We start from the raw sequence: 27,986 nt of genomic DNA, 5'->3' as shown, positions 1-27,986 counted from the left end.
ATAAGTTTTTTTAAAAAAGCACTTGACTCCAAACTTGCTTCAGCAAGTTTTAATCTCCTGTGAGATGTTAAAGTGGCTTAGCCTGTGAATCTTTTCAATCCTCATCTAATAAGAATGGTCCCTAGTCAGCTAGCAGAAAATCTGCAAGGAGCATTCCTAAAAAAAGGTAAAGAAAATCAGCAAAGTATAATTTCCAGCAACTGAATATCGCTGCCATGAGCACATTTCAGGTTAGGCCTTTTTACTGCCTTGACTTTTCACCACTTGTCTCAGTTTTCCAATGAAGAAGACAGCTCAATCTCCCAAACTGAAGTTAGTCCAATCATGTGATGCATCACTGGATACAAAAACGTTTCTCCGTGAGTATGTTAACTTCCTTTTGCATTTTAATCCTATCACTGGGACAGAAGTGCAATCTGCTCTTCAGCTGAAACCACAAATGTGTTCAGGCATCGGTTGGATCAATTCTTCACAAACTCCTCAAGGTGCTGGTGGCTAGCACCAGCCATTTCTGAATCACTGTAAGCCTAAATGCAGTACAGCCACTGTCCTTTTTTTGTCTAGTTACTCAAAAATTTTTGTTAAAAAAAAAAAAGCAGCCTTAGGATTATTTTTAATTACTAGATCTAATTTTTCAAGCCTCCCTTCCCTCTCTCCTCACCAGAAGTATCACTTTGAAAGAAAATTAATATAGCAGTTCAGTAATTGATCTGTAGTTCAATTATTTCCAACATTATATGGCTTTGATGTTTCAATATGGAACAAAAAAATTCCACTTTCATGACATCACATGCTCACAGAAAACAAGTAATAGGTAATATGCCACAGCTTGAAATTGATTCTGCTCTGTCACAACATACAAAACAGACATGACCTAATAATGAAAAACATGCAAACAAAAACATCCCAGAAATATGAAATCTGTGTGGATATACATACCAAGTGCTTCCAAATAAAAGTTTAGTCTAGAAGCATATTTAGTGCCAAAGCTGCCAAAAGTAGTGCAGAAGATCTAAGCCTCCAAGTGGTAGCAAGCAATATATTTTACACTGTAACCACCTCTACATTCCTGCAATTGCTTCTGAAGTTTCTCATACTTGGAGAATGGCATTTGACTTCAGAAAAAGCACACATCATTTAATGCACCTTGCTCTTCTCTTAACATGTTGGTTGTACTTTTATCACAGGTATAATATACTTCAATGCTCACAGTGACCAGAAATTGTGAAGACTTTGTAACAGATGACTACAGTTTGAGAAGCTAGAGTTGTTTCCTGGTTCTCAAAGTCTTTGAATTGTTGAATCATATTGAGAGAGAGGGGCCAGGAGCTCCAATCCCCAGATAGTGCTACATACTGTATGAAAGTTTCACATGCATCTCTTCATGGGAAATATCCACAGTACTACATTTTATCATGTTCGTACCTTAGTAACTTTTCATCCCTGCTCCAAGTTCTGAGAACCTAGATTCCTCACTACTCTACTAAGTAAAGATGAGATTATCTCTATTTTCTTAAAGTTACATAGTTTTCAAGGATGTTATGAGCTCCAGCAGGTACAGCATACCATCCTGACAAAAAACTAGGGGGAAAAAAACAGAGATCCAAAGCTCCCTTTAAAAATTAGTGAAAATGTAATGATTTCAGATGTAGCTTTATGAAAAGAATGCAACAGTGTTTAAATATTTGGCAATCCAACATTAGTGATCATTAAAATCCTTGATTGTTGACCGATAGGTGTTTTGTTAGGATTTACTTAGAAAAGCTGAGTTTTGTTATTAACAAAACCAGACTAACTGGCTTACAATGAAATCTAGTGACTAGATGTCCAGATGAGATGAGCTATTGGTTCCATTATTTCAATATATGTCCGGACAGTCTGAGAAATTTCTATCAAAATAGCCACCTGAGTACAGCCAATCTGAAGTCCCAGTGTAGGGGTTAGTGCCTTGATGAAACCACCTGGAAAAAAGAAAAAAAGGAAAAAAAAATGAGAAACAAATCAAACAGTTTGAAGAGCAAACTAAACACCCAGAACTCTGCTGCTTTCCCAAGAACATTGTTGAAAGACACAGATATTTCTTACTGGGAAAAAAAAAAAAGCCAACAAAAAAAACCCACCTCTACCAGTATTCCAAGCATGAAAACCAAGGCATTCAGCTTCCTGCTGCTCACTGCCTTAGCACTCATTCTTTTTTTGCATAAAGTCAGGAAGAAGTATGAAACGGATTTTGAAATTACTGTCTTATTCCAAACAAAAATAGCACCGATACTTTGATCGTATACTGATTACATATGTTAATTTTTTGCTTTTTAAGAGTTTAAAACAGCAGTTTCTGAAGTAAGCAAGCCAAGAAGTTCTAGAAGGTTGAAAGTAAAAGGCTTTAAAAGGCCACAACATGCTACTCAACTGACAAAAGTTAGACAGGAATTGGTTAAGGGCGAGATGGGACTTAACACTTTATTCAGCCTAACAAAAAGATGAGTTCTGTAGGCTTAGAACAAAACCAAAAGAACAGCATCACCAGTTAGCAATGACAGGTTTCAGCATTTATTGTACAATTATTTCTCTAGCACAAAATTATCAGCAATTTGATTTTCCAGCTACATTATTTCAAAGTTGACCCAGAAAATAACTACAAAATACTACAAATTGTGCTGTCATGCAGGAAATCAAACACACGTTGTCTTCAATAAAAGCATTTCAGGCACTAAAACAGCAACATTCAAAGCACTAAATAAATGCTCAGCTTCCTGCTCCTTACCGTGTCTGCCACTCCACTTCATCTTTTGCACGCTCCTTGCGAGCAGCTCTTTGTTTCTCTTCTAGTCTTTCTTTTTCTTTACTAGCCACATCTAGCAAAGATTTCAATAAGAAAATTATTTAGTGAAATGGAAGCAAAAAAGCAGAAAATGAGGAACAGACTGCAAAGAAATAAAACACAGTTCATTCAAACAACAGAAAGCATTTGCTGGACACAATCTATTCAACAATGACAACTGCAGGTGACAAAACTGAAGCTGTCATATTGGAAATGCTGAGACTACAAGTGGCATACACAGTAAAGTTACAGAGTTTTATCCACCCAGACAGTGGGAAAGAATTTAGACTGAGTATAACTTATTCTTTTTCCCCCACTACATGATAGACAGCAGAGCAAGAGAATGTGTCTGCCAGTGTCCACACAGATGTCCTCTAACACAGGATAGCAGTCTTGGGATCCACCTGGGACACACTTGCTCTCCCAGGCTTTTTGGGGAGAAAACAGTCATTACACTGTACAAAAGCATGACCATTAGTGAAGGATGAAAGGATATTAAGGTTGCTTTGAGAATGAGAACTTGAAGATAGTGTTCTTATAGCAATCAACACCCCCCTTCAGTGATCTCTCTCAGATTTTACTAGTGTGAAAACATTTTCTTCAAACACATACCCATGTTTCCATTTTCCATGTTTCTGATATCTGGACGTAGCCGACAGTCAGTGGGAGCTAAGATTGCTTCCATGCCCTTCTCTAGCTCATTGAGACTCACAGCAAAACTGGTGAAATTGTACATCTTGAAAGCAAGTTGCAGACAATATACATGTTATTTTGACCAAGTAGCAGTAAGCTCCCTATACTGAATGGATACAACAAAGCTTCTGAGAGAATTACCGAGTCAAACCCTCTCCCACTGGCCACCCTAAAAGCAAGACAAGTTCATTCCAAACTGAATTCTTTTTCTTAAAGGGGAACGAGGAGCAACGTGGAATCACAACAGTCTTTGCCTCAGAAGATAGGAACATATTTTTCCTATATCTGATATTTAACACCATGATTTATCTTTAAAAAGAAAACACACCTAAAACTAAGAAAACATGCATGCATGTTTTCATTAACTTCAGATTACAGTACTCTGGGCTTTCTAAAGACAATAGTTAAGCATATAGTACAGCTGCTTGCACTGGGAACTACTTAGGTTAATAACCAGATGCCCAGTTACTGCATTTTGGGAAGCCTGTCCTCCAAAAGCAGGGATAGCAGTAGGGAACACACATCTGTATTTTAGCCACTCCTAGTGCAAAGATCTCACAGACCACACGCTGAAGCAGCTGCAGTCAGATCACACATTCTACCAACTCTGGCACAAGAGTGCTGCTTTCAGCACAGGGCTGAAGCAGACAGCTTGCTGCAGTTTAATTTATTGCTGCAGCAAGAACTGCCAGAACCTATCAATAAGCACACTAAGGACAGACACTTTCAACAGGGTTTCCCTTGAACATTACTCATGTTCCCTGGGATGAGTCACTAGTGACAGGAACGTACACATTGATTGAAACAGTTACCTGTGATGAGTTTGGTGGCCTACAGTTTATCCTCCAAAGCAATTTACTGCCAGGTATAAACTGCACGGTCTCTTGAACTTCTGGCATATCATCAGCCTCATCGTTTTCTGATTTAATAACATCTTCACTCTGAAACAGAGATAACACTTTTACTCCTTCAGGTTCCAATGAGTCAAAACTGCAGTTTAAACTAGTTCCTATAATGGCTAAGAAAGATAAATAGCACCTGCTTGCCTTTTGAGCACCAATTGCTTTGTCACTTGCAAAAGCATCTAGTTTATTTCATTAACGAGGAATTAACTAGTGTGAGTTCATCAATTTTACTTCTACCTAAAACATGCCACCTTTTCACATTAAGGCTCGTGCTCTGCATCAGTTTATATACATTAATGCATGTGCTGCCAAAGCTGCAATAAGGATTCAACAACTATTCTTAAAGGAAACTAATTTCCCAAGGCTCTGGCCAGCATTCCCCTTCTCAGTGCTATGGTATGTATGTTAGCAGTGTCAATCTCATACAGCTGGACTGTGATTTCTGAATCCTACTTGAGGGTGGAGAACAGGATGAAGATTTTTATTTCATCACCTCACTATTTTTATTCCGCTGTTCACTTCACAGACCTCAATCACTTTTGTTCTGGCTTTATCTATTTTAAGAAGAAAATAGAATCTTTTTCTGTGAGCAATTAGAGGAAGGAAAGAGGCTGAGCACAGCACAAACAGCAGAAAACATCTTCTTCCCCATACAGATGAAAGACAAGCAGAGCACATACATGTCAAGCATTCTCTCCATACAGGAACAGGTCAAACACCACCAGCTGTCACCGTGCATACATTTTCACCTACTTGAACTGCACAGACCACAGATCACTGGGCAGCTTCTTCCCTCAGCTACCTGAAAACCTGCTTTCCTGCATGCTTGGTTCCTATCATCTGCCTGAACCACAGGAGAATCTGTCTCAGAACACAGCTGCACTGTAACAGTTCAGAGGATTTCAATATGAGAAATCACCTGAAAGCACAACCACCAGAAGGGAAGAGTTTCTGTCACAGTTCTCCCATTTTCCTTCTGCCTCCTCTGACGTCTCATTTATTCTCTTCAAAACAGTTCCCTCTCTAAATATAAATTCCTCAGGAAGGAAGAAAGGGAAGAGTTTACTTTCTTAAGATGAACAAAATCTTATTATTTAAAAATAAGTCAAAATACAAGCCTGCATCATGACAGAATCCAGAGGCAAAAAACAAGGCCTGTTGTTGCTCAGGATTCCTCTGAGTGTTTAAATGAAAGACTGAGGCTCTTAAACAGAAGCTAGTCACTCTTAACTTTAGCTCATCATTTTCATTTTGTGCGAGCAACCAGAGCCCACAAGACTTCTGCTGATACTGGAAGACAGAACAGTCCTCTGCATCATACAACATTCTGCATCTCCCATATAACCCTGAGGCTTTGGCAGTAACTTATCCGATCCAGACCTACATGTGAAGAAAAAAATGCACAAGTTTCCAGACCCCTCTGCTCTCAAGGCTGTCTGCATCCCAAATTCAAAAAGGCTGCATCACCAAAAAAGGCATAAGGACTTAAACACGGTACTTAGGAAATTTTCTTTTTAAATGCCCACATTCAGATATTTTCCTCATCTAGAACTGGCAGTATAGCCACTTCCTTTGCTGAATAAAAGACTCGGGGGCTGATACATGACAACAACTCTGACAAGTCTCTAGCAAACACTACTTCTGTAAGTTCTCGAATACCAGCAGCTCTCATCAAAGCCAACATAATTACAAAGTGCTATGCTTTCTCATGGGACTAATGCTGCATACCTCAGACCCCTACCAAAAGGTGAACAATTATAACCCTCCACACACCACCACCAGACTATTTCTGAAAAGGTGATTTCCTCTCATTTTTGTATTTCAGTTCAATTTTGTATTTTCACTCCCTAAAAGATCCTTAATCTTACCGGCTTCAATTTCTTCTGTTCACCACCTCTCTTTTCATTCTTTTTGTAAGTCTCATATGTAGTGGGATCAGTGCACCATAAGCATTCAGTCCACTTGCCATAGATGACGCACAGCTTCTTTCTGCTGCAGAGAGAACAAAGGAGAGTTAGCTTTTGCTTCTCATAAAGCCTTCTAAGCCAAGTCATACAGACCCTGGGCTACATTAAATACACAGCTTCCTGCCTTGTTGCCTTTTGTTTCTTTGCAGAATTCTTAGAAGCCAGATATTAGATTAATACAAAGAAAGTGATTCACCTTCACCTAGACTTTTTGGTATTCAGTCCTGCAGAACACATTCTCATGACTTAGTCACGTACCTTTTGCTATTGCTGAAACGAGTGTGGGTGCAGCAAAGCCATCAGCTTACAGTACAGACCCCTAGAGTCACACAACAGCTTTGGGCTTGATTAAATACTTAATAACTGCATTCTCATTGTTATAAGCTTCAGACTAGAACTGCAACTGTGCAACAGTGAAATCAGTTTCAACTACTCTGCATTTTCCCTGGATAACTTTATTTCAAGTGACTGGACTGGAGAGTTTTTTTTTCTATAAGTGCTTGAAATCCTCATTCTAACTAAGGAATTTAATACAGACACAGAGAATGCAAATGGTTATAAACTGCATCACTACCAACACTGAAGAGACATCAATTATGGTCACCCATGCCAGCACTAAAGCAACACCACAGTGCTCAGAAACAGAGAGGCCAACAGAGTAACACTTACTTTTTGTCCTGGATGTATCCCTCCACTCTGTGAAGCTCTTTTCCAAACAGCCCACATGGTTTAAAATTAAGGACACATTTATCTCCAGTACTGCAAAGGAAATTTCAAGTAAACACTTCAGGAACAGGCTCCTAAGCACCTCTCCCATATCTGCATCTTATTTTAGCTTTTTTTTTTTTCCATGTAAGGAATGAGAGAATTATCAATATCATAGCTTTTCTTTAACTATGATTTATTATCTGATCAAGGCTTTTCACAATTCCACAAGAAAGAAAGAAAAAAAAGTGCATAAGACAGCAAAATAAGCCCACAAGTGTTGACTGAAAACACAACTAAACTTCTGAATTTTCTGCATACTTAGAATTTAACAAAAATGTTAGGAATAAAGTGGAATGCAGGACTACATACTGATTGACCTGCACCACTGAAACACCATATTTTGGTGGAACGTGTTCACAGCTAACTGGAATGAAATGAAACCTTACCAACAAACTATACAGGGAATAATCTAGTTAACAGCATTAAACTGCATGTCAAAAACTCTGAACTAAACATTTTAAAAATACAAACTGGTGTATTTCAGCACCTTCCCTACACAGAGATGTACGTGTAAGTAATCTCCCACAGTGAGGTATGTGGCCAAGTTTCTATATTAAGCACAAATCATACAGAGACCATTCTGGGTTGCAGGTCTGAATTTAAGAGACTGATGTAGATTTGCTGAGATGGGAAGTACCAGAACAGCAGCCTGCTGGAACAAAGCTTCAATCTATTCACAAAAAAGCAGGTGCTGTATTACAGGTGCTGCATACTTCTGTAATAAAGAAAATTCTCCCATTTTACAAGAGATTACTGTCTCCTTTGTTTTATGTAAAGTAAAAAGCCTTTTTATAGCCAGTGGGCAGAGCAACTGACATGCTACAAGTTCACATTATATTAACACTCTACAGTCATTGCTCTGTGCTGCACTCTTAATTTAATACATTTTCTATTATCAAAACTAAAAGAGCCAAATCACAATCAAGCTGATGGAGGTCTACAGCACGCCTCCAGCAATTAATCCATGCAAAGGTTCTGGAGTTATATTTAATTTCTGTTCTCTGTCAATAAGGCTGAATTTGAATAGGTAATTCACAGATGTAAAAGCTTTGTAGCCCACAAGCCATCCATCTATTCATTTGCCTTTTCGTTTACATTATTATGATACTAAGCTCAGCCCAGTGAATAGTTTGCATTTGTCAGAAGATGGGAAAAAACCACTTTGGGCTTACTAATACAAAAGGTGTGCATCCCAGGAAAGTATCTGCTTTGTAACAGAAGTGGAAAGGACCACGCACAGCCCCTAAAAGCCAGACCCATGATTAGCATTACCTGTGATTGACAATTTCCACTGTTCCGTATTGTTCTAGCCACAGTTTACCAATAATTACATTATGTACACAACAGGTCGGATTTGTCCATGTGTAAGCTTCATTATGTCTGTAAAGAAAACACAAAAATCATTGTTTCTTGAGCCTGTGATGGAATGTAAGCCTGCTGTAACTCTGTTTGCAACCAGGCAAAATATTTACTGCTCCTGTGAGCAGCCAGCAGCTAACTTGGTAACAGAGAAGAAGCGGATTTTTCTTTGTAAGCCAAGGATGTGCTGCATGCAAACACGAGCACAACAAAGGGAGAAAGTCTCCTCCTCTCACAAAGAGGCAGAAGGTCTCTCCTCCAGCACCACCAGTGGCAGTTCTAAGGGACTAGCATGGTTCTGTTTGTTCGGTATCAGTGAGATGTGATAGCACTACAGTCGGGTCTCACAAACATGACATTTAAAATCCAACTTATTACTCCATTTTATCCTTTTCCCAAAGATTCACTAAGAAGAAAACTCCTAAAATTGAAGAATTTTCCAAACAAGAGTTTTTCTTAATACACTTCGTAAATTATTTGACAAAGATGAGTTAACAGATTCTAAACCCTTAGAAGACATTATTCTAAGAGCAAAGTGTTAATTAACAGAAGTTGCCTGGTTAGCAATCAACCCATGTTAGAAAAGCACGCAATCTCTATTTTAATACCAAAAACTGCAGACACGAGCAGCATCCTCTGCAACAAATACCTTGTGCTTCTACTTCCATTAAGTATGAAGCAAATAAATATACTTAATATTTCCAACTGTCAGTTTCCAGCATAGAATAAAAACAAATCAACAAAGTCTGACTATTTTCCACAGCAAACTATATTCAAGAGTACTTTAGAATAATGACTACTCTTCAAGTGGAAAAAAAATAATCCCCCCAGCCTTAGTATTTGTTTTTATTCATGAACTTATTGACAGCAAAATCTGTGCAGCATAAAATATAACAGAAGAAACTCATGCCCTGTGAAGATGAATTGAAACATTTATTTGTGCTGGAAAAGTAGGGAAGAATTGTGCTTTCTAACACAGAAAACAGTCGTGGTCAACATAAATGCAGTACTTAACGCTGATTGATGATGTTGTTCCCTAAACTTAAGTCTGGCCCAGAATAACTCAGACTTCTCAAATCAATAGACTGCTACAAATCACAACATTAAGGAGCTCAGAATCTGAGCTCAATTTCTGCTGCTAACTTGATGCAAATGTTTAAACCAAATGCTTTAATAATTTACACTGCAATTATAATCTGCACCATGATTTGATTAGGCAGAGCAGGAACCCTAATTCTTCAACATAAAGGCTCACTCTCCACCAGCACACGTTTTGCTCAAGCCTGCATTCTACACTGGTGTTCACAGTCATTTCTATATTCAGAAGAGATTTCCTCAATTTACATCACCACTTATATCCAAGACCACTTCATGCTTCTACAAGCTTTGGAAGATCAGATGCCAGCATCCTGACAAACTGTACTTTCAAAAGAAACTACAGGAAGAGTCAGTGCTTGATATGGCAGCCATACTGCCCCTTTATTGAGACCAAACGTCCACCTTGTATCTTCATGAATGTCTGTCTTCATGAGGTATTGTAAAACAACCTCATAGTTAGGCCTGAGGAAACCCTTTGGAAAAGCACTTGTAAGTGTTCAACTGCAGATTGCTTATCACGAACTGTCTTGCAGACAGCCACATACTGAGACATAACTGATTAGGAGTAATATGGAAAGGGATTGATGATTTCACTTGGAAAGTGATCATACACACAGCATGAAACTGGTGACAGAAATCCCAACAAGGTTCTCACTTTCTGCCATTAAGCAAAGCAGTTATTCTGAAGCAGCAGCTCTTTCCACACAAACATGCAGGCACAATAGGCATTTGCTTCTCATACTCACTTCAGAAGCTCCAAAGTAATTGTTCCCCGTGGCTCCGCCTCTATACTCTTTCCCCAGAATTTTAGTTTGGGGTAAATTGATCCATGAAAAATAAAGTCCTTATTGAGGCCTTCAGAATAAAATGCACTAATAGGTGGGTGGTGACTGACTTGCTCAGATATAAACCTAAATCCTAAATCCTCCCTATAAACACAAAAGAAAGCATTAAACACTTAATCAACTCTTAACATTACAGGAAAAAAAATATAACTTGATACTTCAATTATTTTTAAGGATTTTTAGATTGCACTGAAGGTAATACTTCCCCTTTTCAAGTTCCATGACACAACTGAAATTAATAAAATGAAAGCAATTATCTTCTGAATACTTCTTAAACATCTGTTTATACCCAGAAGCAATCACTATTCCAATACCCAAGTGACTTTCCACTTAGAAAGGCATCTGAAGAAGTCTGGCTGGAATAACTCTTGAAAATGCTGCAATTCCTTGGGCAGCAGTAGAAGGTCTGACTGGAAAATTTTCTCCACCACATAAGCATCTCCCATTCCAACATGCTGAAAACCTCTCAAGATAACTTCTCTATCTGATGCCATAAGCACAGCACTCTAAAAATAAGTTAATAGTCTGCTGAAGACACTTGAACAGAGAAGAACTTAAACCATTTTTTCTCTGAATAATTCTAAGAACACCCTGCATGAACAGAAATGAAAAAACCCTCTCAAACATTTTGTTTGGGGAAAATAATTTTAGCTATATTCAAAAGTATGAAATACATTTTAGTGGTTCTTTAATTACTTTGGCGAATTAACAACTAAACCAGTGTGACAGCCTGCTCACACAAACAGCCTCAGATCCCCGTTCAGTTATTACCTGGTTAATTCATAGGTTTCTCCTAACAGTGGGTTAAAAGGTTTGCCAGTTCTCTCCCACTGAGAAGCTACAGCAGAAACTGCAAAAGCAGCTACAGCCTGTAAGGAAATAAGAACACACTGTTATATTAACTGTACACTACAACTATGAGTTTAATATCTCTTTTACATTGTAGGGTATTTTATTCTTCTTCCAAAAAGAAAGCTTTATATATTGCTTAAGGCCAAAATACTAGCAAACCATGGGATAATAATACAGAAGTGGGAAAATAAAAGCAGTTATTAAGCATATCATTTCAAAAGGAGTCATTTTCTGTAGTAAATTTTGCCAGGTTATACTTTGCTCCATTCTCCTCTCTTACCTCTAGAAATCATAGAGCCACTCAACAAATCAAATTAATGCTTGCAATGTTTTGGAAAGCTTGGGAGTTTTTGTGTCACCAGGGCACAAAATAACTATTTTAAGGTGATCTAAAGCCAAGATCTCATCTTTACAATACACAAAAACCCAGAGTCACAGCTAAAGCAGTCCTAAACAGGCTGAGGGCCTTGGGAAGCATTTACTGCTGTAGACTTTTGTGCACAGGATCAAGTAGGAGAGCATCACATAACTCACAGCAACCACTATAAACCAAGAAATTGCTCCAGACAAATATGGGTATTCTTACAATAGCACCAGAGAAAGAAATGCACTCAAAAGAAAATCTGCATTAACACAAAAGATCCTTGAGAGAGAAACTACTTCTGAAATAACAAGAAGCTGGTAGCTGTGACTTGCCTGCATTCTTTCCAAGGGGTCTGCATGACTACAAGCTTTATTAATGAGGTATATGTGTTCCATATATTCAGTTATTCGTTGAAGAAAACTCAATGGCTCGTTGAAGACAATGGGCATTGTAATCTTAGACAACTCCTGGGTAACAAAAACACAAGTTAATTTCTTAGAACACTGTTACCAACTGATAACACTAACAATTCTGAAAGTAAGCTGTGGGTTAGTGGAGTTGTCAAATATCTTTTGAAGAATGCTACAAGTCTGCAGCAGAACTCCATGTGCTACAGCAGAAAGGGGCTAGAAGCACTGCAGAATTCTACTAGGGATCAGAAAGAATGAAAAAAAGACCCTTAAAACTGATCCAACTAATCCAGTAAATTCAATAAAAATGTTACCTTCTACTTTGTGTTCTACATACAAGAAAAGAGGTTAAAATTTATGTAGATAGTGGAAATGATGTGCCAACTAGCTCACTACAGGCATTTAAGTACCACACATTTCTTTGACATCCTCACATACCTACTTGCACAAAATCTAACTATTTTACTGCAGGAATCACAAATTTTTAATTAAGAGAAACAATTATATAAAGAATACTATTTGAATTGCTCTAACACATTTTAGTGGCTTTATTAAAACAATCTGTTTCTCATTTCCCATGTGGATAAAAGACAGACACAAAGCTCATACAGAGATTTCCAGCTCCCCAGGTCTTTTACTATGTCAGATCTGTCTGTTTGTTAAAAAAGCTGCACTAATGACTGAGTGTTTCCACCTTTTATGTGCTTATAATTTAATGGCACAGAGAATGCTATGGGATAGTTAATACAACAGTTTCTTCACACTGCCACAGGCAGTGAGGAAAACTTAATCCTAGCTAACCTGATTTGGTCAGGCAAATCTTTCTGGCAGATATGTCATTCATCCTTACCAAAGGAGTTTAGACAGTACATTTCTCTCTCTTAGATGATATAAGGTAAGCTGGCAAAGCAACTCACTGACTTGCCTGTTGCATTCACTAAGTACTGTGCTGAGAGATCTAGAGTAGATATGAATATCTAAAACCAACAACAAAAAAAATAACAAAGGAGAGAATGTTGTGTTAATCAAAGCATTACTAACTATATTATCAATGACTTCACTCCAGTTCTTATAGGACAGTGTTAGAAACACCAACTCACATGTTCCAACAGCTGAAGTAAGACAACAGAGTTGGAGTTTAAGTTCCTCACATGAAAAATGCAAAATGCAGCAGGCATATTCTGTATGCAAGTTTTAAGCAATACAATTAATGAGTCAAAGTCAAGAAATTTATCAGCATATTTAATCTTGGGTAACTCACCAGTCCAATGCATTTCTTTAATATGCTCCACACACTAAAATCACTTCTAGAAAACATTGGGGCAGGTAATGACGTCCTGTAATTGGAAAAAGAAAAAAGAAACAACAAAAACCTGTCACTATAAGCTCCTTAAACAAAAAGATATTTTTATTTACAGGTATCTAAGTACTTAATGAAGGAAACAAAGCATTAACCTCCACTTAACATAGGAAGCAGACAAGTGAAATGTGTTCAGTTTCAGAGGAATAACCTCTTCCTTGGTGAGAGCAGTAATACCCCCAAAAGATCACAAACCAGCACGGTCACTTCTCATTTCCTGCACAGCACTGCACATTTACCTGTGTCTCTTAATTCCATTTTCTTGAATCTCTGTCTCTCCATTATGCTTCCCAGTCCTATTGCTTTGGTGTGGATCTAGATCAAGCATTTCCGCAACTTTATGATTTGCTTCTGAAAACTCTCCTGAAGAATTGTCAGAATCAAAGCCTGTGTGGAAAAAATAAGTCAATAACTTTCTTAGGAATCTTATTATGCCACAGTGCCACTCACTTTTTACAACTCTCACAGCATAAGTACACTTACACCGTTATTTTGTTAAAAAAAAAAAACATCAGAGTGAAGAATTTTCATCAACTGACCAAGTTCCCAAGAGTATTTAGAGCTAAGTGTTGCATTACAATCAGGCATTCTCATCTGTTTTTTCATGCTGCTGTATATAAAACCAATTCAGAACCTTGCCAGCTCTTCAATAGCTCCTAATCATATTAGCTGCATTGCCTCTTCATTAGAGCTGTGATGCGATTACAATAATTTTTAGTTACATAGTTTTCCTTGAAGACCATAAAATAATTAACATAACCTACTCACACCACCACATACAGAGCAGTAAGGAGGAAAAAGTGCCCATTTCACAACCCAGTGGCAAACATCCATACTACTCCAACAGCAGAAATATAGGATATCTAATCTTTTTGCCACCCTTACTGAGCAAACTTCACACACAAGAATCCAAGCACATCAGAACAAGTCTTCAACTGCTGAACCTGCAATGCTGAAGCACACAAAACATACAGGCATCTCTGCAGACAAAAACAACATGATAACATCATTAGGTCATGCCTACTCCCCCCTTGATCTCCCTGAAAAATTACTGAAAGCCTACGCTGCAAGAAAGGCTGCATGCAATTCAACCTCATCCTTTGAGTTTAACACGAGATGAGCTAAGAACAACAACATAAAAATGGAGCAGAATAGACTTTCTTCTTGGTTCTGCAGCCAGCAGAGTGAGTTGGAAGAAAGTTTTGCAAAGATTTCAATACGTTTAAGGACAAACAAAAGCCTAGAAGAAGTCTGAACACCCCATGGGAGCATTAGAAAAACAAAGTAGTGGTGAGGGATAGGACTAGGAAGGTGAAAAATGCCAAAATATTTTGTGGGAGAGGTTATTCAGACTTGGAGATTAATGAAGGATTCTTTTTTCTTTTTCCATTTATGTTTGTATTCCTTTTGTTGCAGTTATATCACAATCTAGGCAAGCACTTCTCCGTGCTGACAGTCACTACCACAGCTAGCTGCAGCCAATTCTGAAGTCCAGCTGTGGGCACAGAAAGAAGCCCAGATGTTACAAAGCACATAAATACCCTAAGAGAGTAAAGCAATGAGTTTTGTGTATTTCAGCTTTACAATAAGTAAAACAACAATTCTCTGGCACTAACTTTTAAAACAAATTAGATAATATCTAGCACAAGCAATGCTTTTTATTAACAACTCCAATCAAGTGCTTTTACTCTGTTAGATGAATTCATCCCAGATGTACATCCAGAACCAAAAACCTGTTTGTTTTTTTTTGCAAGGATAACAACAACAAATACACAAATACATCCCAAGCTACAAAGTGACATACCACTGATACGATCCTATTAGCTGAACAGCAGATGTAAAGGGTGATGTCACATATTAAACCCTCTCCTACATTTTGATGTTACAAGGGTATAATTACAGAGCAGTAATGACACCTTAGCATGTCTTAGTACTTAACTGGAAAATATGAGAGTTTATATATATATATCCAGGTAATGGAAATGAAGATTAATCTGAAACACCTGCCTTTAAGAAAAAGCAACACCTGTCTATCTTCATTCAACCCATAACAAGAGAATAGCTGTCATTTTTAAAAGGTATTTCTAATCACATAATAGCTTGTTTAGGAACTCATTCTGGTACAAGAAGATGGAAAAGGCAGATACCGTAGAGAATAAGGAAATAACTTTGACTGATCAGGTGGGGAAAAACACATGAGCTTTCAGGCAAACACGCCTTCAGCCAGAAAGCTGATCAGGCACACACAGCATATGGAACATCATCACATTTAATGGGCATTTTAATGAGTTAGAACACACGACTTTCCACTGTGCTTTCAATCTTCACTAACAGCTGGCTCGTCTGCTACAAGCCCAAACAGAAGTTTTAAAGGCTGTTTCTCAATGAAATTCTAAATATTACAGTCCTGAGGAAAACATCCAAAGGATGATCTTCGCAGAGGAAACACTGACTTGGAATATTTATTGAAGTGCTCTGTTATAGTTTTACTAAGTTCCAAGTCTTTCAAGCTGCTATTAAAGCCTTGCAAAACAGAGTATCTGACCTGTACAGGCTATTTTGCATAGAGAAAGGCTACAAAGAGAGAAAAGTGTGAATTTAAAGAGGGAAAGGGGACCATGCACAGAAATAAAGCTTCAAAAACTACCTGAATCAAAATCAACTACCTGAATCAAAATCAAGTCCCAGCTTCTGCATGTTAAGGGTAAAACCAAGTTTTTAAAGCCTTCAGTTACCAAAGTCAGATATAAACTGGTTGCCAACGCTAATCCATTTCAAGAGCTTAAAGAAAAATGACTTGCCAGTAGCTCTAGTTCTCACAGTTTTCTTCTTCCTCATCCTGCAGATGAAACAAGTCCACTAAGCCTTGTTACACATCCAGCTACAAGGAGCAGAGTGGCACAGTACTGAGTACACAGCACACATAAAGACACAAGACTGCCCTTTCATACACTCAGCAGCTTCCTCAAATACTAATTGAGGTTTGTCACTCAAGACAGAAAGGGAATCAAAATAGCAAAGTGGTGAGCACCTTCATACCTAAAAAAGATCCTTCAGAGTTGGGATAAATATGCTGGAACTGCACAGTGAGTAAAATAAGAGGTCAATTTTCCTTGGCCAGAAACTACTAATTCTTCACTTTCCAAAACAAATCAGACTTCACACTAAGGGGCCATATCATGCAGCTTCCAACAGGAGGCAGGCTGGGCTTCCACAACATCTGCAGTACTTCAATACTGGGGCACAATCTGCTGATTCAATCCAAACATTATGAAAATATATACATTTGGCAGCAGATACCTCACTTCCTGCTCCCCAGGAAGAAGCAACAGTTTTTACAGTGAATGAGAGCCAAGCAGCAGGAAGAGAAGGGCAACCTGCTCTCAAATGCACTGCACCAGATTAACCTCACAGACACTGAGCAGATTTTGAAGAATCTGAGTTTATCAGTGAATTTACCAGGTTCCCTGATCCTGCCTCCAAGAAGCCTTCCTCCTGTATTTGAGAACAATAAAATGCTGTGCTGCCAAGAACTGATGGATGTTATGCACATCTCCGAGGTGCTCACAGTGAGTACTCAGTCCTGAAGTAAGGATGTTATGTGTCCAGCTAATCAGCAGCGACAATCACCTCTGAACACAAAGCAACTTCACTCCATGGAAACTCTTCACCAGCCAGACTGACTCATCAGCTACACAGCACAGCCTGTCCTGGACATTTACAGGTGTACTCATCATCAAACATTGTTGGGTCAAACCACCTGCCAGGATGACTCCCAACCACACAGCATGCAATGCCATCACATGAACATGACTTCTGGATGTGATGGGGACAGTGTCAGAAGCAGGAAACTTCTCATCCTAAGAGATTAAATCCATGACAACAAAACCCAGGGGTCCACAGGGCAGATCTCCACTTGAGAAGTGGATGTTATCAAGTAACTACAGAAAAGTTGAGGCCTTCTCAAGGAGTGAACTCGCATTTTAAAAGGGAGAACACATTACCTAGGCTAAGATGGCTGCAGAATTCTAAAGCTCTAAATTCTGTGAAGTTTCTCTACCCTGCTAAGCCTGGTTTGCTATTTGTAGGGCAGAAGCAACAGCATCCAAATTACTAAAATCAGGGAAGCTGTGAGAACACACTGCAACTCCCACTGAGGAATGCAGAGCCCAAGACAACTGGGAAACAAGTGGAGAAGAGCATGAGGTACACACAGTTTTCATTTCAGCATGGAAATGAGACACAGCTGGAGAATGAGCTTGTTCCTGGTAGCCACATCCCAGTCACAGACTTAGGGGAAAACCAGCAGACATCTCAAGTTGGCTTCTGCCCATCTACTGCTCTGACTTAAGGAATGGAGAGTGTGCTCAGAAAGAACAAGCTGAGAAGTCTGCCAAGGGTATTTTGCTTTTTTAATCAAAATTTGGAACCCAAAATCCTGAAGTTCTTACTGTGGAATGCAAAAGCTTGCTGTGACTCAGAAAGGACCTCAATTCTGAGCTTAACCTCCTGAGGATACTGAGTGTACACCTAGCTGCTAAAGGCATCAGCAGAAGAATGCAGAAAGACCTATTAACAGTTGTTCTTCGCATCACATTTATGTACCACCTGGAGAAGTCATAGCTACATAGAACTAGGTGCTGAGAGCACACGAAGACATCTTTCACTTGGAAGCTTTTCTCCTCCCTTCACATGTACCCTCGTGGAGGAGTAGTTTAGGACATGGCACGCTCTCTGATGGATGTACAGTATCCCACACAACCTGCTGTCAGTCACAATGCTTCAGTCAGCTCTCTCTGCTTATTTGTCACAGGAATCTCCAACCAACCATGCCTGTCCACCACACCCACTTGCATCTATCATGCTGCTTCCATTCTTTGGCTTTCATGATTGCCACCATTCTCTTTCATTCCGTTGGTTTCAAGTACTGCACACTCACTAATATTGCCAGCATTTTTCACTTCACCTCAACTACAGAACTTCTAAGGAGATTATTTACATGGAAAACTTCACTGCTTTGGGATTTTTGAAATGACATTTTGTTTGTTTGTGCTTTTTTTAATTAAAATACTTTAAGTATTTCAACTCATCACTAAAACCACACGTGGCTCTTACAAGTAATCATTCATCCTTGTTACTTCAGAGAAAAGCACTATTTGATACACTGCTCTAGAGCGATGCAATTCTTGTTTACTCTTCTAGATACAGCACTGGATTGCAAAGTCTTTCAGCTCCCTACCCTGAAAGCATGCTTTTACAACAATTTGCAGAGCTGTAGAGAAATATTTCTCCATTTGAATTCTCTGGAATAAGTTTTCCATTAAAATCAATAGAATAACAGCGAAAATAACCTACAGAAGCTATTTCACCTTTCAAAGGGCCTTAAAAGCACTACTTCTCAAGCTGCCGTAAAATTACCTGCGTTTCATGGAAAAATGAAAGCAAGACTCTGGCTCTGAAGGAGTACTATAGTGGTAAAATAATAGTCAGCACTAAGCTTTAAAAAATAAAAATAATTGGAAATAAATACATATTTCCAAGGTCGAGCCCAAACCTTTCTTCTTTTCAGAACACAGTAGTACAAGTTTTACTAGGAGCACTTTTTCTTCTTTATTCCTCAACAGTAATACATTACCAGTACCTTAACACACACAACACAGTCACAGCTTTTTCCCCCTCCTTTTAGCAGGGTGCCCACCACTCACCCGTAACGGCATCATAGAACTCTTCTTCACTATTCATCCTTCAGCATGAAATCTCTGCACAGCCACTTCAGCTTCCTCTAATGCATCGTTGAACTTGATTTAGAGATTAAGTATCTGTATGCTTTTGAAGTCTTCTTCTGCAAACACTCCGCCGCTTTAGATGATCTATTTGAAAGGACAGGGAAGAAGAATTAGCAGCTTCCACAGTTCTTACATGCACAAACACACACACTTGACAAATACTCATTTTCCTATTTCTTCCCACAGCAAAAGAAAGTGTTGGATTGTTGTGTTCATGAAACAGTCACTGTGACTGTGAAGTCCTCCTGAAGATCAGTGCTATCTACTACAAGAACAGCCAACGTACTATGCCACTCATTCTCTCTATATAAAAACAACATTTACACTATTGTAAAATACACTATTCACTGAAAGTTGCATTTCAGGCAAGCACAGCAAGAAGGAGAAGGAAGAAAAAGACAGCTGGCACACAGAAATTCCTTTTCAGACAAAAGATAAACCTTACTGCATCCTTAAACAAGAAAGCTGGGAACAAGAGAACTTTACCTCACTGCTGCATAAAAATGCAGGGCCTGGCTGCACATCATGCATTCAGTGACTACCAGGTAAGCTCTGTCACAACACTGCTATGAACTCCTGAACACACAACAGGAGGTTTCACTCTCAAGACAGAAAGTGTAAAGAAACAGAACTTTTTCTCACTGAAGCCAAGCACAGAACAAATCACTTACAGATTTATGAAGCATTCCAACTCTACTTTACGGACAGACTACATTAGATTTATTCCAGATGGTTGGCAATGGTGAAATGCAAACATTTTACTTCACTCATTTTTAGTCAAAGCAGAATCGTCGATTCTACCCCTGCAAACATTCACCAGGTACCAGCACAGAGCCAGGCACACAGCACTACTGCTGGCTCCCCCAAAACAACCTCAATGTGTCAGCCTCAATTTTTTCTGATCCTTGAAGATCCCACTGCTTTTGTGAGAGTGGCTTTTCCAGAGTAATTATAACTTGCACAGTTCCATTCCAATTAAGGGAAACAAAGCCAGAAGCACACTCTATTCCTAGTAGAGGAGCTTGCCATGTTTAGAGCCAATCCCCTCGCTCCTCTCTGCAAGACACTGAATTGCACGATGCCCCCTGACCTTCAACTCTTTTCACCTCACTGCTCCGAACAAAGCTGTGTGAATGCCTCACACCCTGTCCTTCCAATCCTCTGTTCAGAAGGAGCTGAAATAGCCTCTTTTATTACTCCCTCTCAGTTAATGAACAGCATTTACCTTGATGCACCACACCTTGAAGCATCAACGCCAGGTACCTGACTGTCACTTCTGCCTTACGAATAACCTATTTTGCCCAACCACAGCATTTTAGATCAATCTCTGCATCATTGTTAATATCTCAGCTTCCACATAATCATCAGCAGTTCTCCTTTACAAGTCCTCACCTCCATAAGTTCAGAGCATCACGCAGCTGCTTCTTTTGCCTGTTGCTACACTCCTGTTGCAATTGCTGTCAGCTGAACAGTTTCCTTCCCTTTTCCCTGTGCTCCAGCCACAGACCTCTAAGCAAGAAAGCTGAAGAAGGCTTATCAGCAAGATTTCTGACTCAGCTTACTCAAACTGCCTCGCTCTTCCAGGGAAGGATGCAAGAGCTCAAAACACTGACACCACAGTCAGGGATGAATGAAGACTTCCAGTGCAAGGCTACCAGCAAGTGCTCTGCTTGCAGAAGGGAAAGGAGCAGCAGCTCCGCTTCAAAAACACAGCACAGGCTGCTGGCAGAGAACCAGAGAAAGGCAGAAACCCTTTAATAACTGGTTCAAAAACAGCAGCTAGCCCAGACTTCTGGATGAACTAAGCAGGATGCTATGCCTCTTCTTTAAACAGCAGCAGGATTAATTACACTGCTCTAAATGCCTACCTCTAACTCGAAATGCACAGAAACAGCTCACAGCAGACAGGCAGGGGAAGCTGTGCTCGGCTGCAGCACATGTCTGGCTGTTACCTGGCCCAGCAGAAGGCAGGCCCTGACTGCAGGAGATGCTCACACTGAAACTGCAGACAACAGAGTCTCTGCAAGCCTTCTAGCCTCACCAGCAGTCTCTCTTCTAGGTCTCCAACTCTGATGAAAACCTATTCTTGAGGATGTTACTGTGTACAGCTTTCACTGGGGAGGGAGGAGAAGGAGGAAAGCTCTAGTTTTCTTAGGACTCAATTGCCTCCAACTGTTGTACACTTCTAGAAAACCACCCAGAAAGAGATGCACGAGTGCACATTGTGCAGCTGTCTCGTGACAAGCACTAAAATTCCTGAATTTTCTCCAGCCATTCCCACATCTCCCATTTTTATGTCTAGCCCTTGCTTTTTAATCCAAGCTCTGGCAGCAGAACTGTTCTGAAGCAGTTCTACCCACCTGCAATGCACACAAACCAGCTGCCAACCCACCCCTGTTTAATTAGCACACCAAGAGCACACTCCCCCTATCCAAACACGTCCTGGAAGGACTGCCAGCATGCCACAGTCCTCTAGAGGAGGCGTTAAGGAATAAGAACTCTGACTTACTGATAATAAGGGCACTGACTACAACGCCAGTGAAGCTTTCCTATGAAAACAACCACCAAAAGCAAGTGTGGTGACTGCAGGGAAAGACCCGAGTGAACCAAGAGCCCAAGTTACACTCTGTCCTTGTGAGATGCACCTCACACCACACCCTGAGCTGATCCTTATTTGAGAAGGAGGGTTTGGTCGTATGCTGTAAGTTACAGACAAGTACTGCAGCTGTCACCTAAAGAACAAAATACTCACAGAACTCACTGTAAGTAATAGTCACAAGTTGTTTTAAGGTGTTAGGAGAATTTTAAAAAGCATAAAGCGATGCATTTGGCATCACAGTCACACTAGGAATAACTTAACACTCGTATTACCACTTTTAAATACAGCTCTTTTACTCAGCAGAGATTAACATGACTTCACACGCACATGAATAGAGGATGGATCAGCCAAAAAGTGAGGACTGCTGAAAGCAACAGCAAAAAGTTGCCAGCAGGCAAAAACATCCTGTTTGCTTCACGTTCAGCACTTGCAATCCGTGTTTCCTCCATGCCAGTAACCACAGCTAGCAGCTTCTATCCAAGCTGCAGGAGAGCTGTGCAAGGAAAGGTGCCACACTCCCACACAAGGAGCTCCATCAGTGCTTAGGTTTAATTCCAACCCCAGAAAATCTGTGATAAACATCGTGTTCACTGTTAGTACTGAAGTGTAGATGAAATACAAAGTGTGTGCATATATCCGAAGCCAGAGGTGTGAGACACACAGCCAGGTGAAATGCACTGCCTGCTCTCTGCCACTTGCATGCTCCAAGCCTTCACTCCACAGAAAACATAAAACCAGCCACCAACCAAAAACCAACAGACCTGGCAACGACTGGCTTAGTAAGATCTAAGATTCTAGATCCTAACCACTCCAACACTAATTAAGAAGAAAAAAAAAAAGCACAACAAAATACCAGGACCTGTCCAAAAATAAACCTGCAAATCGCGGTGATTTTGTTAATCTCACATAACGAGTTACTCCATACTAACTCGTTCTGCTAGGTTAGCCTTCACCAAAGCCCCTGCTGGTTGACCAGAAGTTACTCCTCCTTAAAGAAACATTTACATGCTGTAGGAAGGTGAGCTCCCACTGCTGGAATGCTGCTCAGCGAGCACAAGGCTGGCTGGTGCAGGGCTGCCCCTGTGCTGTCCCGCTCCTCCTGGCCTGATGCTGAAGTCTTACATCGTGCAGCACTCCTGGAAAGCAAATGTGACACTGACACATTCTGCTTCCTTTACAAGCCCTGCTTTTTCTCTCCAACAGCATGCATTTAATGCTGCGAGAAGCACAGACAACACCAGGATGCATCCATCACCCAGCTGCCCAAACCACCACGAGAGCGAGGAGTGCTTAAGCAAAACCACATATGGAAACAGTAAGCAGCTCTGAAAACACACTGAGGTTGGCCAGCATGAGCAGGGCTGGTGTTAGTTCAGTCTGCAGGCATTAGAGTGCCACCAAAGAATGAATGAAGCAGCACATTCATGAGTTTTTCCCCATGTCCAGCAAGCTTCTGCTGGATGTGTGCTTCCACAGCAAACTTTAGAACAAATTGAGTTTATGAACTTGAAAGGAGAATACTTGTTAGCAACACAGAAAAAAATAAAAAATAAATAAAAAGAGCAAAAAAGGAAAAAAATCAAGTGAGGTTCTCAGCACAAAAAGGTAGTGACGATTTTCTATCAAGCTTCACAATAAAACTACTGCACAAATATTGCCAGGGGGTGGAACAGAAGGGACAAAAACCTGTGAGCTGTGACAGGACCCTCTGCTCTCAGGCATTTCAATGCCTTTAATGGGTCAGAAGGACACCAGCTCAAATGAATAGAAACCAGCCTGGTCAGAACATAAAGTTACCTTGGTACAAAGGAAAATTAATTCCACAGCCTGTTTAATCCACCTAACAACATATGTAAATAAAAAGCAACATTTCCATTAGCACATCTCCTGGGCTCAGGATACAGCTTCTGTGCAGAAATGGGCTCCTGAGGAGCTGCTGGCAGACCAAATACATACAGCCCTCATACCAGTGCTACAAACAAACAAACCAGGAAGCTCACAACACCCTTAAAACATGACTGGTGAAGTAAGAGCCAAGCCCACCTCTTCTCAAGATGCCAGCTGAAACAAAACATAGCTGCTGCACTTCAAGGGACAGAAATAAATAGCTTGAACCAGAAGATAAATATTCATGTGCTTTTGCTCCGTATATATCTCCTGAAAGCATCAGACTGCAGTGTTTCATCTCTGAATGAAAGCTTCAGCAAGGATGAATCTTAATTGACTCATGAAATTAGGTTACCGACAACAGCGGATCTAAAACATCGACAAGAAATTGCCAAGAAGTCGTTTTAATTGGCAATTTAGATGGCTGTTGTAATTATTATGCACTTGAAGTCTCTTCAAGCAGCAAAGAGCTACACAGATGGCAGGATCCAGAAGTGGATTTTTTTTTTTTTACCAAGCTACAATTGTTTTTTACTTCAATGTAACACAACAGCACCTTCCTTGCACCAAGGTGTCCTGGCCAAGTGAGACTCACTCAGCATCCCTGCCAGGAGGAAGGCAGCTTGCTTCTCAGCTCTGTGCAGCAGTGAGCAGAGGGGCTCAGGGATGGCCCACTGCCACTGTGCAGCTTCTTCACGGACCACAGCTATCCCCACTGTGGGCCCTAATGCAGCTGGGAGCTGCCCTGAGGACAAATCCATACCTGCGCAGGCTCTGATGGCATGGAGCTCATTTTGTTCCTAGCTGCCTTTATTGTGCTGAGGTTTGGATGTGCTTCTGAAATCCCCCTCCTGTGAGCACCTGCAGGTAGAGCAGAGGCTGGGAAGGAACACAGCTGACCCAAATTAACTCAGTGCTCAGCTTTAACAAAGACTCCACCTCGCTATCTGTTTGGTGATATTTAACCCTTTCAGATAACAAGAAGGTTGTACAGCACTTAGAACTACATCTAAGACAAAAAAAAAGCAGTGTGTACACAGTTATCTGTACCTCTAAATACAGATAACATATTTCTTTTACTCTTAAACATCTCTCAACAGCTTTACTGATGTTCTACAAAGCCTAGCAGGCACAGGGAAGAACACGTCTAGCAAACAAGCACGCTGCTGAGCTGACTGTTGGGTTGGTGAGCTAACCTCTCAGCAGCCTTACTACATGCAAGTTTTTTTTAACTGGGAGTTATTAAAAGGATTTCTGTTTTCACTTGGTCACACACTGGCCACTGCCACCTGATGGCTGGAGCACACACATCCCAGGACTCACACACCTGCACTCATTACACTTTCAGACAATAACTAGTTCTGGCCTAGCACTAGTACCAAAGCACAGCGTGCTATGTTAACAGATTCTTTTGGAAGCCCTAAAAAACAACTTAAGAGGATGCCCGTGGGCATGTAACAAAGTCACCAGCCCGTGAGTACACAAATAAGAGCATGCAACCCCCTCTGCAACACCTCAAATCTTCAAACATCCCAACAGCCCTTATCTAAAGCTGACCAGAAACTGCACGGGGACAGGAATCCCACTGCTCCAGGTTCACACTAAATCTGTTGCCAAGCATGGATGTACTCATCCAGCAGTTTGGAACCATAAGCGGGCCAAGACTCAAAGGCCCAGATGCAGTTCTGCAGCTGCAGGAACAATTCATCTCTTGTGCACACTCCTGTCAAATTTATAGATAATCACAGGAAGAAAACACTATCCAGCCCCCTGCATTTTCTGAATGGAGGGAAGCTGTAATTCACTGAAAATCTGTCTGATTCAATTATGTGCATAATAAGATATACTGACATAATCTGAAGGATCTGTCTAGACAAGCAAATGAATTTCCAATTGTAACTGTATATATAAAAAAGTAAATTTAAGTAAGCTTTGTCTATTCTTATATCTCATTGATACTGAAGATTAAGACATTATCTTTGTGCACTGAGTCAAAAACACGTTTGTAAAGAGGATAACTGAAAGCAACATAAGTCACATTTGTCTAATTCTAATTGCTTACTCCTTCCATGCACAGAGGCTTTAAGACTGCAAAGTAAATAATTACATCATCACTCTCTCTTTCAGATTAACACTGTTAGGAAATAAAGGTTTGAGATCAACTGTTTTTAATTCATATTACATAGTGGTCTATTCCATAAACTAAAAAACCATAAATGAATCTGTATCACATGTAACCTCTGTTTCTTGCAACAGGAAGCACATCAACATCCCTTATCTTTCAAGGCAGCAGATAAACAGAGCCCAACTTTCTCATGGGTCTCACTTCCCCATTTGTTCAGCTCGAAGATGCCCTGAGATCAGCTGCATTCAAATTCAGCTAAAACATTCACACTGAGAGCTCCAGACTTAACACACACTCTTTGCAGACTGAACAGTAAGCATTTAAGAACACCACGTTCATGACAAGGACAGACAGCTCTTTTCAGGTGTCTTTGTGACTCAAGCGACAGTATTTGATGCTGAGTGAAGGACCACAAGAAAGCCCTATAAATGGATGCCCTGCTTACCAAGCAGTCTGATGCAACATCCCACTGACCAAGAGTATGTTGCTTCAAATACCAAAGATAATGAATTATCTGCTTAAAAAAAAAAAAAAAAAAGAAGATCAGCATACTTGCATGTGAATCTCACATGTAAACAAAAAAATTGCCTGGCTGGCACTCCAACCAGTTATTTAAAAACACAGCCTTATCAAAGCAAAAAAGCCTGCTGCTCTATTTTCCAGCCAACACGAAAATAACAGAAAGCTAAGCTTTCCACCTTTGTTCTAGGTCAGCATGTGTGAAGTTCACACAGTAGAGTTCACAAAAAGAAAGACTCAAAGCATTAACAGTTTCAGTCATAAGATCTGTCAGCTTAAGCAGGAGCACATCATAGAAATCCATCACAGTTTTAAAGCTGATTTAAAGGAACCACCCAACAGTGAAAATTACCCTCCATGACCACAGTTTCCAAATTAAAACACTTGCACTTGTTAGAAAAAAACTACTTATACCACGCTCAATTCTCTTGTTTTTCAGCATCACTTGAACTGAAGCCTTTAACTCATCTAGTCTTCAACTACTTTCAGGCATAGTTAAGTTATTTAATCATCATGTTCTCTCTTGAACTTCTGTCTCCTGTTTACAATGTTACACTGACATGGCTGAAGAGTCTGTTTTGGAAAAAACAGGGTATTTATTCCTGGACAGCAGATATCTCAGTGTTCCTTCTGAGCACTCCCTGACATTAGGAGTTCACTAAGAAGTAGTTGGTTCAGCAAAGCAACTGCTCCCGATCTCATCCCAGTCTGCCTTCAGCTTTCTGTCACGTGGTCATCTGCACGACTTGACAAGTATTTTAAGAAAAGAAAAGCTGTGTTTACAGTAACTGAAACCCAGGGGATTACTGAGGGATAAATCTCTACTTGGAACATCTTGCTTCCATGCTAGTTTAGCCAGTTCTCCTGCTTCCAACCCACAGTGCAGGGCTGCAGGTTTAGAAGTTACGCAAGTGACTGCTTCCAGAAATTGCCCTGAGGTTTGAGAAGTCCCAAAGCATACTGGTATAGAGTTTGTGTGATGATATACCTGTGGCTGTACCCTGCTATCAACGTGAATTTTTGAAGGATAAGTTGGAACTGAATAGAAACAACTCAAAAACAAAGGAAATGCTATGAAGGAAATAGTGTGCTGCTGCTAACTCACTGCAGATGGTGTCTCTTTCTTTTTGAAAGTTTATGTGAAGGCCACGTATGTTAAATGGGAAAATTCACGGCACACGAAGATTTCTGCTTGCATTGAACACGCTTTGGCTGTGGGAAACGAAGGCCTATGGCCAACAAAAGCCGAAGGGTGATTTCAGACACAGGTTCTGGCCTGCAGGTGCAGCAGAGCCGCTTCTGAAGGAGTCCCGAGTCCAAACACAGATGGCACAACATCACTCACACCCAAACCAAATCAACGGCAGCACAACGGATACCTCTATCACCATGCGGAAGTTCTGGTGGCATGTTATTTAAAGAGAGGCCTTTTCTCCGTCTGTTTTCCTCATCTTCTCTCTCGCCTCCCTCTCAGGAGCTCTGTAAGAGAAACACGTTGCGGGGATCTGCAGCACGGAACTCCGGCACAGCCCGAACAGCTCCCGCAGCGGCGGACGGCTCCAGGACCGCGCGGCGCCCCGCGCAACCCAAGCGGATCCCAAAGGCACAAACAGCGCGGCAGGCTGAGC

The 27,986-nt window shown here is 40.3% G+C and overlaps 1 protein-coding gene across 1 annotated transcript; it reads right to left on the bottom strand.

Annotated features, from left to right (window-relative positions):
- Nucleotides 1-172: 172 nt before the first annotated feature.
- On the bottom strand, nt 173-27,810 carry OSBPL2 (oxysterol binding protein like 2). The gene is made up of 14 exons (XM_065754426.1): nt 27,738-27,810; nt 19,148-19,312; nt 13,682-13,829; nt 13,344-13,419; nt 12,005-12,139; nt 11,228-11,325; nt 10,358-10,540; nt 8,427-8,534; nt 7,056-7,145; nt 6,288-6,411; nt 4,327-4,455; nt 3,434-3,557; nt 2,765-2,855; nt 173-1,961 (listed from the first exon to the last, which is right to left on the bottom strand). Exons 2-14 carry the CDS (start codon nt 19,182-19,184, stop codon nt 1,859-1,861), a joined length of 1,446 nt encoding a protein of 481 aa, XP_065610498.1. The 5' UTR covers nt 19,185-19,312; nt 27,738-27,810; the 3' UTR covers nt 173-1,858.
- Nucleotides 27,811-27,986: the final 176 nt, after the last annotated feature.

This window comes from Cyrtonyx montezumae, unplaced genomic scaffold, assembly GCF_038088225.1.
Source record: "Cyrtonyx montezumae isolate F1298 unplaced genomic scaffold, pur_monq_1.0 scaffold_9, whole genome shotgun sequence".
NCBI lineage: Eukaryota > Metazoa > Chordata > Aves > Galliformes > Odontophoridae > Cyrtonyx > Cyrtonyx montezumae.
This window is presented reverse-complemented; position numbering and strand designations above follow the sequence as displayed.